Source organism: Uloborus diversus, chromosome 8 (genome assembly GCF_026930045.1).
Source record: "Uloborus diversus isolate 005 chromosome 8, Udiv.v.3.1, whole genome shotgun sequence".
NCBI lineage: Eukaryota > Metazoa > Arthropoda > Arachnida > Araneae > Uloboridae > Uloborus > Uloborus diversus.
Window position 1 is genome coordinate 155,273,653 of NC_072738.1, and position 11,407 is coordinate 155,285,059.

Here is an 11,407-nt window from a genome sequence, read left to right on the forward strand (position 1 = left end):
AACAAATTAATCACAAAAATAATTACTATTTACAGAATTTGTAACATTTGTTACAGTTGCTAATTAAAGTTCTAACATGTTTTAAAATGCTGAACTGTCGTGTTTTCGTATTGAATAGAAATTTGCTCTCCCGAATAACCAAGCTATTTCATTGGTGAATTGAACACTACCTACTACATAATGAAGTTCCATTTCCGCTTTAAGTTCATCCGCCATCGTTTCATGGCACAACTATACATTGGCACCTAACAACTTGTTTATTGCCTTGGCGAAAATTAAAAAAAAAAAAAGCACAAACTACTGCTCTAATCAGGGGAGTGTTTCATGAGCCCAGTTAAAAGTGTCCGAGAGAAGGTGCTGCAAAGTGTTTTAAAAAAAGAAATAAGAAAAAAGAATAAACTACTGCTGTAATCAGGGGAGTGTTTCATGAGTCCTGTTAAAACTGTCCGAGAAAGGGTGCAGCAAAGTGTTTTAAAAGATGAAAAAAAAAAGCACAAACTACTGCTGTAATCTTGGGAGTGTTTCATGAGTACTGTTAAAAGTGTCCGAGAAAGGGTGCTGCAAAGTGTTTTAAAAGAAGGAGAAAAAAAAAGCACAAACTACTGCTGTAATCTTTGGAGTGTTTCATGAGTCCTGTTAAAACTGTCCGAGAAAGCGTGCTGCAAAGTGTTTTAAAAGAAGAAAAAAAAAGCACAAACTACTGGCTGTAATCAGGGGAGTGTTTCATGAGTCCTGTTAAAAGTGTCCGAGAAAGGGTGCTGCAAAGTGTTTTAAAAGAAGAAATTTTAAAAAAAAGCACACACTACTGCTGTAATCTTGAGAGTGTTTCATGAGTCCTGTTAAAAGTGTCCGAGAAAGGGGGCTGCAAAGTGTTTTAAAAGAAGAAATATGTGTCATTGTTCAAGAAATGCACTCAAATGCATCCCCAAAAGTGTCAAAAAAGTGCACTGAACAAATAAGTGCGCTGAAAAGTGCTTCAAAAAGTACGTTTCAAAGTGTTCTGGAAAAGGGGAAAAGTATCCGTGTTCAAAAAGTGGCTGAAGACCTGCGATGCATGTTCAGCCACCAGGAAGATGTCCAAAGTAAATCAGATCAAAAACTACGATTTTTATGAACAGAAACCGTTTGAGCGTGAAATTGAACGAAACGGTTCTTACCTATTACGCAAAACGGACTCCTTAAGTACCTAAATCTCCCGATCCATCCTTGGTACCTGGATCTGCAAGCTGCAGACCAAAGTCTTAGGAAGAACTCCACAGTGAACCACACTACCATGACGATTTCCTGCAATGGAAAGAAAAGGTAATATTTAATAACAATTATATTTATTTCGAATATATCGCGGTTAAAATTGAATTCAAAATACGTATTCAACTGAATTGTTCTTTATTTCCTTCGAATAACCCGTCGGAAAATACAACAAATAGTTTTTTACCTGCAATAAATGTTCGTTCATAGACGGGCTTTTCAATGAAGCAGAGCTTTTGGACAATCATTTATGCAACTTAACAAATATATTCATCCGTCCATGTGTTTCTACATCAACTCTGTAAAAGCATTCCGAAACGTTACTGAGTATTTCCGTGTAACGTTTCATGTTTTAAATGATTTTTATCCACTTTCTGGAAAAATCAAGTATCCTTGTCAAAAAGTTTCCAGAATTGCTACAAAATTTCCGTATGAAGACTACTCTCTGTCCTAAAAAACAACTTTAGCTCCCAGTTTAAAGATTAAGTGAGCGTAATTATAAAATGTACCCGCTCCAGTTCGATTGCGGCTCGTCCAGACTGATAAGGCATCCAAAGGGCGCAAACCAGTCTATTGACTACGTAGCTTGGCAGTAATTGCAGGCGAGTACAATGCTTGATATTTACTTGCAGTTCCGATCTCGCTTTGGCCATGTCTGCAATACTGCTTTTCGAGCCCTCCTGGAAACGCAGGAAGATGTCAAAATATTATAGTATGTCTACCGAAGTTTACTGTAAAATTCCAGTGATACGAATGGCATTAAACGGAAAGCTTCCTGACTGTTTTAGGAAGCTTCCAGAATAATTTCAGGAAGGTTTCTGAATTCTAGCGGAAAATGTTCCTGGTTTTCATAAGATATGTTACGGGCCGTGGTAGCCCGATCGGTAGAGTGTCGGATTCGGGACCGGAGGGTCCTGAGTTCGAACCTCGATGGTCGAAGACCCACCATCGTCATTAAAGGGGACTGGGCGACGTTAAATATGCTCGTGGTCTCAATGTCCTCCAAGTGAAACGATACCTCTGGGGGTGCTAGCACCAGGTAGCTATTAGCTCCTGGACTAGTTCTAAATTCACATTAACTGTTCGATCCGGTGATGGTGCTGCCATCTATCGGCATATAAAATGATGGAGGCAAGGCATTTAGTATGCAGTTCTCGACATAAATACAGTTGTAGTCAGTTGTGACTCTGAATAGGAATAGGAAGATATGTTACCGGAAGAAATTGGGCCCATCAGCTGCCCATTATTTTCCAGAAACGTTTCTGAATCGTTATTACAGTGAAATATGTTTTTTACCTTCCTTGTATTAAAAAAAAGAAAGAAAGGAAAAACATTTCTCTGTGAAGCTGTAACTGAAAAATTTGATCCGTGGCTTTTAAAGGAGTTTTTGCGTAATTTAACAGAGATTCTTACCTTTTTTCCGTATTTTTAAAGTCCAGGAAAAGAATAACTTATCTATAAAACTGTTATCAGGACAATAGGTTCGTAGCGTTTGAAGGAGACTTACTTAATTTAACAAATATTTTCTTTCCTTTCGCCAGATTTTCATGGAAATAGCTTAATGACCAACAAATGCTTATTTCGAACGACTCCTGGACCTTTTCCCGTATTAACTCTGAAATCATGCATTAGTTTGAGGTAACTATTAACTGTAAAGTTCGAGTATAAGAGGTGAGGATTTTTTTCCCCTCTAAATTACAGATACAAGTAAACGGAAATGAAATGCTTGGATTTTTGTTTGAATCAGTACAGTGAACGCCGGTTAATTAAATCAGTGATTTATTGAATCAACCACTTGAATAAATCAAATCGTCAAAAACAACAGAACTTAGCTTTATTGAATCAGCCGCTTTATGGAATAAAAACTGTTAGAGCAAACGAGATTCATATAAGCGGCGGCCACTGTACATATTTAAAAAAATTACGAAACGTTGCCAAAAATAAAGATACGAAATTTATGATCGTGGAAATTAAATGAATCACATTCATGCAAATATATTTTATTTTTCAATTGATTGAAATGTGTCTTGCACTGTAAAAAAATTCCGAAACATTACTGGGTATTTCCGTGTTACGTTTCGAGATTTTAATGGTTTGTACCCACTTCCTGGAAAATTCCAGTATCATTGTCAAAAAGTTTCCTGAATTGCTACAAGTTGCACGAATGCACACTTCTCAATGGTGTAAAAAATATGTTTAGCTCCCAGTTTCAAGATTAACTGAGCGTACTTATAAAGTGTATTGGCTTCGATTCAGTAACGGCAAGTCAATGCTAATTAAGCTCCCAAAAGGAGCGAATAAGTATGGACTACGTTTCTTTGCGAGAATTGCAGGCGAGTAAAATTCTCGTTACTTACCAGCAAATCCGGCTTAGCTTTGGCCATGTTTGCAATAATGCTCTTGAAACTTCCTTGATAAATTAGGAATGAGCCAAGGTATTATATTATACCTTCTTAAGTTTACATTAATTTTCCAGAAAGACGACTGGCTATTAACAGCAAGATTTCTGAATTTTCAGGAGGCTTCCAGGATAATGTCAGGAAGGTAACTGAATTTTAGCGGAATAAGTTCCTGGATTTTGCAAGATATGTTACTGGCAGAAATTGGGCACATCAGCTGCCTATTATTTTCCAGGAACGTTTCTGAATCGTTTTTACAGTGTGGTAGTCCACATCAAGTTTATGTAATAGGCTGCTATCTTGTTATTGTGAAATTTTAGAGTGACAAGCACAAATATCCAAGGTTGAAATCAGCATTGATAAATGCTCCACGATCCAAGAAATGTGTTTTTACTGAATGTGCTAATATTTAAAAAAGACTATTAATTAGTAAAAATGGAAAATAAACTAGAATCTGTAACGAAATATAATAAAAAGTCGTCCAAAACGTAAATTCGAGTAAACACCAAACACAAAAAAACATCGGGGGCTTTAAATTTTAATTAATCAAAACCACGCAGTAAAATTAAAGTTTTGAGACATTATCTTAAAACATTGACAATTATTTTTAATTACTTGTGGTACCCGTACGGCTTTGCCCGTAGTAGAAAATTAAGTCTTTTTGTTAGCCTGTATATTTACAAATAATGTATGATGAATTTCGCGCCAATTGGCTTGCTCATGTTACGGTTACACGTTATGATAACTTGGTAATTTTCTCGTCCATCTTATGATAATTTTGCTCGGGTTAATGCTCTTAAAATTGGAATAAAAAAAAAGAACAAAATCTAATTTCCGAAAAATCGCTTCGAGGTGCACACCCCAATGCTACAAACTAATTCTGTCCAAATTTCATGAAAATCGGCCGAACGGTCTAGGCGCTATACGCGTCACAGAGATCCTGACAGACAGAAAGAGATCCGGACAGACAGAGAGAGATCCGGACAGAGAGACTTTCAGCTTTATTATTAGTAAAGATAAAGATAATCGAAGAAAACTAAAAGAAGAAGAACCAAAAACGGCGCAATCAAATTCGTGATTTTATTACTTCACCGGTAAATAAACTTTAAAAACTACTTCCCTCAAAATTTTAATTATAAACTTAGATGTTTTAAAATATGTAAATAAGCTCAAAAACATGTTGCAAATTTCCGGTGAAAGAATTTCCAAATCCAATATTTAAGTTTGAATCCTTGAAAAGGAAATGTTTTTCAAACCTGAGCTTTATTTACACGATTCATGAACAGTTTGAAGAAATCTCGCATTTACTTGAAGTAAACGAAAAATCGATGGTATTTTTCAAAGGAAATTATGTTTGGGAAGAAGTTTTAATTACGTGAGTGACAAATATTACCTTTTGAAATATTCCGAATTTTATTAATTAAGGTAAAAATTGAGAGTCATATGATTATGAGGGATATTGAGGGATATACAGTGGCTCCCAAAAGTGTTCGTACACCTACGACTTTCAATGAAATAAGACCCTATCCATTGGTTAGAATTGATATTTCGGAATAGGTGTTTAATTATAAGATCTATGATCAATTTTCAACAAAACTACATGACATTTTTTTTAAAAAATATGAAAACTTAATTTTTTAAAAATCAAAAACCTAAAAGTGCCGGAAATATTTTTTTTTTCACAAAAGTTTTCGTACACTTTAAAAATGTCTCCATATTATTGAATAATCTCACTTATCATTAATTTATTATTTAGTAGAATATCATGCAGTATCAACAACACCTTTTAAACGTCTGAGAATAGATTTCATTCTTTTTTCTTTCTTTTTTTGCGTAATTTCTGAGTGTTCAACCACACTTCGAGTGTTAGTGTTTCTAGATATATTTTCGTTTCAAAGCCGTATTTTCGTAATCTAGCCTCCAGATATCTCTAAATATGTTACATTAAGTTCAAATCTGGAGAGTGAAGGAGTATTTTCTAAACTTTAGGACAATTTTTGAGGCACTATAGACGCAAACGTTGAAAACCGTGTGCTTCTTATCGTTATCGTGTTAAAAAACAAAGTTGTTTCCGAAAACCAAATTTTTGGTTAAGAGTTTAAAATTGGTTTTTAAAATATTTGAATGAACAACATGATTCATTATTTCATCAAAAAATTCCCAACTACCAAGTCCTGATGCCGATATGCACCCTCACACAAGAACACCTTCACCGTCCTGATAAACTGGCCCAAATAAGTTCTTAAGATTAAGTTCCTGTTTTTTCCTTTTATTTACCGTGTGTGTAATAATATAACCAAAAATGTTGAATTCATTTTTATCTGTAAGTAAGACGTAATTCCAAGGCGTTTTGAGCTCATTCATCATTGATTTTGCGACGAATGTGTATTAATACCGTTAAAACTTATACTTTACATTCAAGTACAAAATGTTCAGGATTTTTGATAGCACTGTTTAATTTCATTCGACATCTAGCAAAAAAGTTACTTCTAAACTAATGGCCCTCACCCTAACATAATTAAAGATTAATTTAGCTGAGTGCCCATAGTTTTGCAAACAAATATAAAAATCTTGCATTTTGTCTACCTTCAATAATTAGTGAATATTATAAGTGAACATTAATCAATTTAGCTCGCACGTGCAGCGATCAATACTGTTTCATCCTAAGCAGCAAATCACATATTTATACTTTGTTTGGAAGTTTTCTTTTCCAAGATGTAATTAAATTCATGGCTTTAGTTGCTAATGACTTTGCTTGCATGATTGTAAAGCTTCTATTTGTTTCAAAATTTTTTGAATTCTAAAGCTGAGTTTACCATCGTTTAGTCGTTCTGCATGCATAGCGGAGCCTCTTAATGAATAATTATTGTTCTCCCGGAATTTGAAATTAACATTAAAGAACGTTTTCGCTGAAAATATATGTTCTTTTCGGAATTTCATTGTTTTTAAGAAAATGTTTAAAAAATAATAATACTGAACCATTATTTAAGTATGTTCGTTGTGAGAAAACAAAACATAAGAAGAACCTTAGTAGCGTAACTAGGGGTTGGCTCTCGCCAGGGGCGCAGCAGTCAGGGGAGCGGCATTTCAGAGGATGTTTTTTTTTAAATAATTTTTTTTTTGATCATAAAATTTGAAAAATGCAGGAAAAATAAACTCGCAAGAAAAAGAGCTATAGACACATACGTAACATCTATTGAGAAGGAACATTTGCATAATTGAAAACAATTCTAAAAAAGAAAATGAGAAAAAAAATGCTGCCTCCTCTTTGTCAAATCAACTTATCAAAATATTCCAAAAAAAAAAAAAATTTTTTTTTGGAGGTCACAATGACTTCCGGTGACTTCCCATGTGGGCAACCCTAGGGCGGAGGCGCAATTTCTTTAGTTAGCCAGGGGCGCTAGACCCCATTGTTACACTACTGCAGAACATATGAGGCGTTTAGTAGAAAAAACAGCTCAAAACTTAAATTTTAAAACCTTTTTTTTTCTTTTCTATAATTTTATAATTCTTTGTTTCTTTGTTGATACAGTCACTTCACAAGCTTCGGAACAAGGACCCCTCAATCTGATTGAACACCGCTCCCAAAAACTCCTTTTACCTCAAAACCAGCTCAATCCCTTCTCTTAAGGGGCCATTCATTAATTACGTAAGGATTCCGAGGGGGAGGAGGGGTTGAAAAATTCTCTACATACCCTTACCAAAGAATGGTGGGAGGCGGGGGGCCAAACCCATTCTTACGTAATGTTTTCCAAGTCGACATTTTACATTAGAAATCGAGCGGTCAAGTGGTTTGGCAAGGATGATATTTCATTTGCGTCTGGAAGGTAAAAACATGATAGGGATGATCATGTAGGATGAGTTGTTTTTTATTTGTTTTAGAAAGAATGAATAGTGTAAAAGTGTAAGAAAAGAATGGCACTACGTATGGCATGTTTTATTTTTAATTAGTATCGCGTCATAAAAAAAAAAATAAAAAAAAATAAAAAAAAATAAAAAAAAAAAAGAAAAACGAAAAAACGTTAAGTCTAGATTTCAACTTTTTAGTCAATATTTCTTCATTCAAAAAGATTTAATTTAATATCAGTGAATTTAATAACGATTCCAGTTATGTAAAATCTGTTTTTTTTTTTTTAAATTTTGAAAAACGAAATGAAATCTTACGTAAAATTGGGGGGGGGGTCAAAAATTGCCTGAAGCACCCTTACGTAATTAATGAACGGCCCTAAAATCCTATTTCCAGAGCAAAACATACGGTTAGCACCAACAACATCTTAATACTATTATACATGAGAAAGTTTGTCTGTATGGATGTATGGATGTTTGTTACTCTTTCACGCAAAAACTACAGAACGGATTTTGATGAAACTTTACAATAATATAGCTTATTCATCAGAATAACACATTGGGTAGTTTTCATCCCGCTATGGGAGGCAAACCCCCTTAGGGGAGCAATAAAACACAATTTTCGTATAAATTCTCTAATATACACTGTAAAAAAATTCCGAAACGTTACTGGTTATTCCCGTAGAACGTCTCGGGATTTCACACGTTTTCACCTATTTCCCCGTAAAAACAAGTATCTTCACAAAAATGTTTCCTGAATCGCTACAAGTTGCACACGTGCAGACTTTTCACTGTTGTGGAAAATATTTTTAGCAACCAGTTTAAAGATTGAATGAGCGTGTTTATTAAGTGTATCGGTCGAAGGTTGCTTGCGGTCTGTCCAGATTGACTAAATCCCAATGAGAGTGAAAATGTCAGTTTATAGCTACAACTTTGCAAGGCGGGAATTGCAGGCGTTAGATATGCTTGGTTCCTCTGATTTTTACGGAGCTTTCTTGTTAAGTTAAGAAGGTTCTAATCAGTTACACTAAACCTACGTAATTTTTCTAGAAGGTTCTAGAGACATGAATGACTTTAACATGGCAGATTTCTTACGTCTTCATAAAGTTTCAAGAGTAATTTCAGAAAGGTTACTGACTTTTAACGGAAAGCGTCCCTGGTTTTTCCAAGATATGTTACTGGAAGAAATTGGGCACATCAGCTGCCCATTATTTTCCAGGAACGTTTCTGAATCGTTTTTACAGTGTAGAGATGAAAAAATACTTGCACATATTTACATTATATGTCCATCGAAAGCTCCGATTTTTCTGCTGATGATGGCACCTGTTAGAAATTTCTAAGTAGAATAAAAGACGAGTTATGAGCTTTTTAGTTCCATGTTCGAAGGCTTTCCTCAACTCAATACAGTATTTAGTGTATCATCTCAACTCCCTGTCGATAGAAACAATTGTTGTATGTTTGACTATCTTTGCTTTTCGCGACTGTTCAAATCTTTTCTCAAGTTAAATCTTGAAGTAAGAATTTTGCACAAAATTGGCAAATAATACATGGTTTGGCTGATTATTTTCAATTTTAATGCCTTTGAGGCAATTAATGCGTTTTTTTTTACATTTATTTCTGTTGACTGGGTATTTAATCGATCAGCAGGAATCTAGCCAAACTTTTTTTGTGGAATCATTTCAATAGCTAAGGCATTTGGAACTTTTTTCAACTGTCGCTGTTTTTGAAGCTAAAGGCTACTCATTACCGTTTCTCAGTTTTCACCATGTAACCAAATATCGCCATTTCTTTAATATTTCTTTCATTAATTTTGTTAACACGTGAAATAATTCGCCAACTAAATTAAGCAAATCCGTAAACAGCACAAAAACTTCCATTAATTTGTCTTTAAATTCAAACAATTGCCAAATTTTCACTATTTATTGGAAATATTTCGGGTAGCATCATTTATAATCACCAGAAGTATCTCAGTATTTGGTGACACTAACTCTTCGATGAAAATTAGTAACACACAGTTTTACAAAGTAGGGAGGGGGAGCCTCATTTAAGGTATCTTAATACGATTAATGCAAATTTAATAACATTTTAAATCACAGTAAGGGATTACGGGCGGCTACGTTTTTTAAAAGTTTGTACTTCTCTAGCAATATAGAGAAGATTTTAGACTATGTTCGGGGGAAAAAAAAAGAAAAAGATAAATATCTTTTTAAACAAGTGAAGTTTAATTTCATATTTTGGAAATTCCTCAAATTTGTATATGCTTAAGTATCGTTTTTTCGTTTCTAAAAGAGTACTATTTTGTTCATCATACTTATTGCCATTTTACTTTCATGGATTAGGAAGAAGCTCTATTTTTAATCACGTCAAAGCGGTGTGTTTTGAAATGTTTCAGTTACAGCACAGAATGAATAAAAGTAGCGATTGTTTTTCATAATTATTACAGACCCAGGCAACGCCGGGCTTTTTTGCTGCATACAATTATCTGGTAACTAAATAAAGTTAAGAAATATAGACCGCCCCCCTACCCCCAGTTACCGTCGAACAAATATTTATTTTTCGACAGGAACGGCCAAATACATGCAAACATTTTCTTTATAGCATCTTCTGTTTGGAATTAAAAATCATATCCTATGAATATACAAACATTTTACTCAGATTCATAAACTTGGCGAGGCTCTGGCGAATGTATGGTACTGTGATCCTTTGGCGATTAATAATGTATTTGGGTTTATTATTTTATATTTTAACGCTGCTTTTAATTGCAAAAATATAAAATGAAACTAAACAAAATGACATTTTAAAAACTTATTTGATAGGAAGAGTTATTATAACGTGTTCGGGACGAGTGTTTAAAAATTTTGGCGCTGCAGCCATTACAAAAGTACCATTAAAGTGTAAAAATTCTGCCAAAATTATTTTGGTAAAAAGATCATTAAGTACTATGAGGTATTAAAGTTAAATTTAATCCGCCAAATTAGTGAAACAACACTCTTAAATAACATTAAAACTACTGTTAAAATGTAAATTAATCCATCAAATTCATTTCTTATCTCCAGTTTTACCAGGCGACTACGTTAGTACATTGGCGATTTATTTAAAATTTTTATGAAACTTTTCATTTTCTTTTTTCTTTTTTTTTGTGTGTATTTTTAAGGGTTAATGATGCTAATTAGTATTTTGTGGAATTAATGTCCCTATTTTAATGGCGACAATGGAGTATATTGTTCTTTCTTTCTTTCTTTTATTTTGTTTTTGTTTTTTTATTTGTTTTTTATTCTATCGGACCTGTACTGATGAAGATTTTTGGAAATAATCTTGACTGAAATCATCAGAGGGAAATGTTATTTGAAAACGCTGATAGAGACCATTCTAATAGAGACTTTTGAGAATTTTTCTCTTTGCGAAATGAAAAGTTTTTCGTACTATTGTCCTCATTTAAATGGGAATTAAAAAAAAAAAAAAAAACTGTTGTCCTTACTCTGATTTTAATGGTATTTTCACTCTGAACTTTTTGGCATTGTAATCAGGACCGTTTACGTTATTTAGAAACAGTTGATTTCCTTCACGCGGGGGATTTTAAAGGTTTGATGTTCTCACTCTAAAAGGACATTATTAGAATCAGGATTTGTAGTGATTGTTGACCGTATTTTGAGGCGATAGTTCCGGTAAGAAGCTATACATTATACAATAATTTAGATAGCCGGTGTAGCGCTGGAAATTATTTGACGGAGATCAGGATTATACTTAAACTGTTTCACTTTACTTAAGAATAATTGACCTAACTCGAATTGGATTTTTTGAGAATTACCCAAATTGACTTCTTTACAACTCCTGAACGTTTTCAAGATTAATTTTGTGAGATTTTTTGAGTGTCTTCCCAGTTTCGTAGACATTTCATTTACCCCCCTTTCCAT

General features: G+C 33.9%; 1 protein-coding gene across 1 annotated transcript in view; it reads right to left on the minus strand.

Annotated features, from left to right (window-relative positions):
* Positions 1-1,186: 1,186 nt before the first annotated feature.
* LOC129228695 (uncharacterized) overlaps positions 1,187-11,407 on the minus strand; it is a 70,914-nt gene continuing 60,693 nt past the window's right edge. Inside the window, exon 3 of the mRNA XM_054863379.1 lies at positions 1,187-1,284. Coding sequence (XP_054719354.1) covers positions 1,187-1,284 — 98 coding nt within the window. The remainder of the gene's footprint in view (positions 1,285-11,407) is intronic.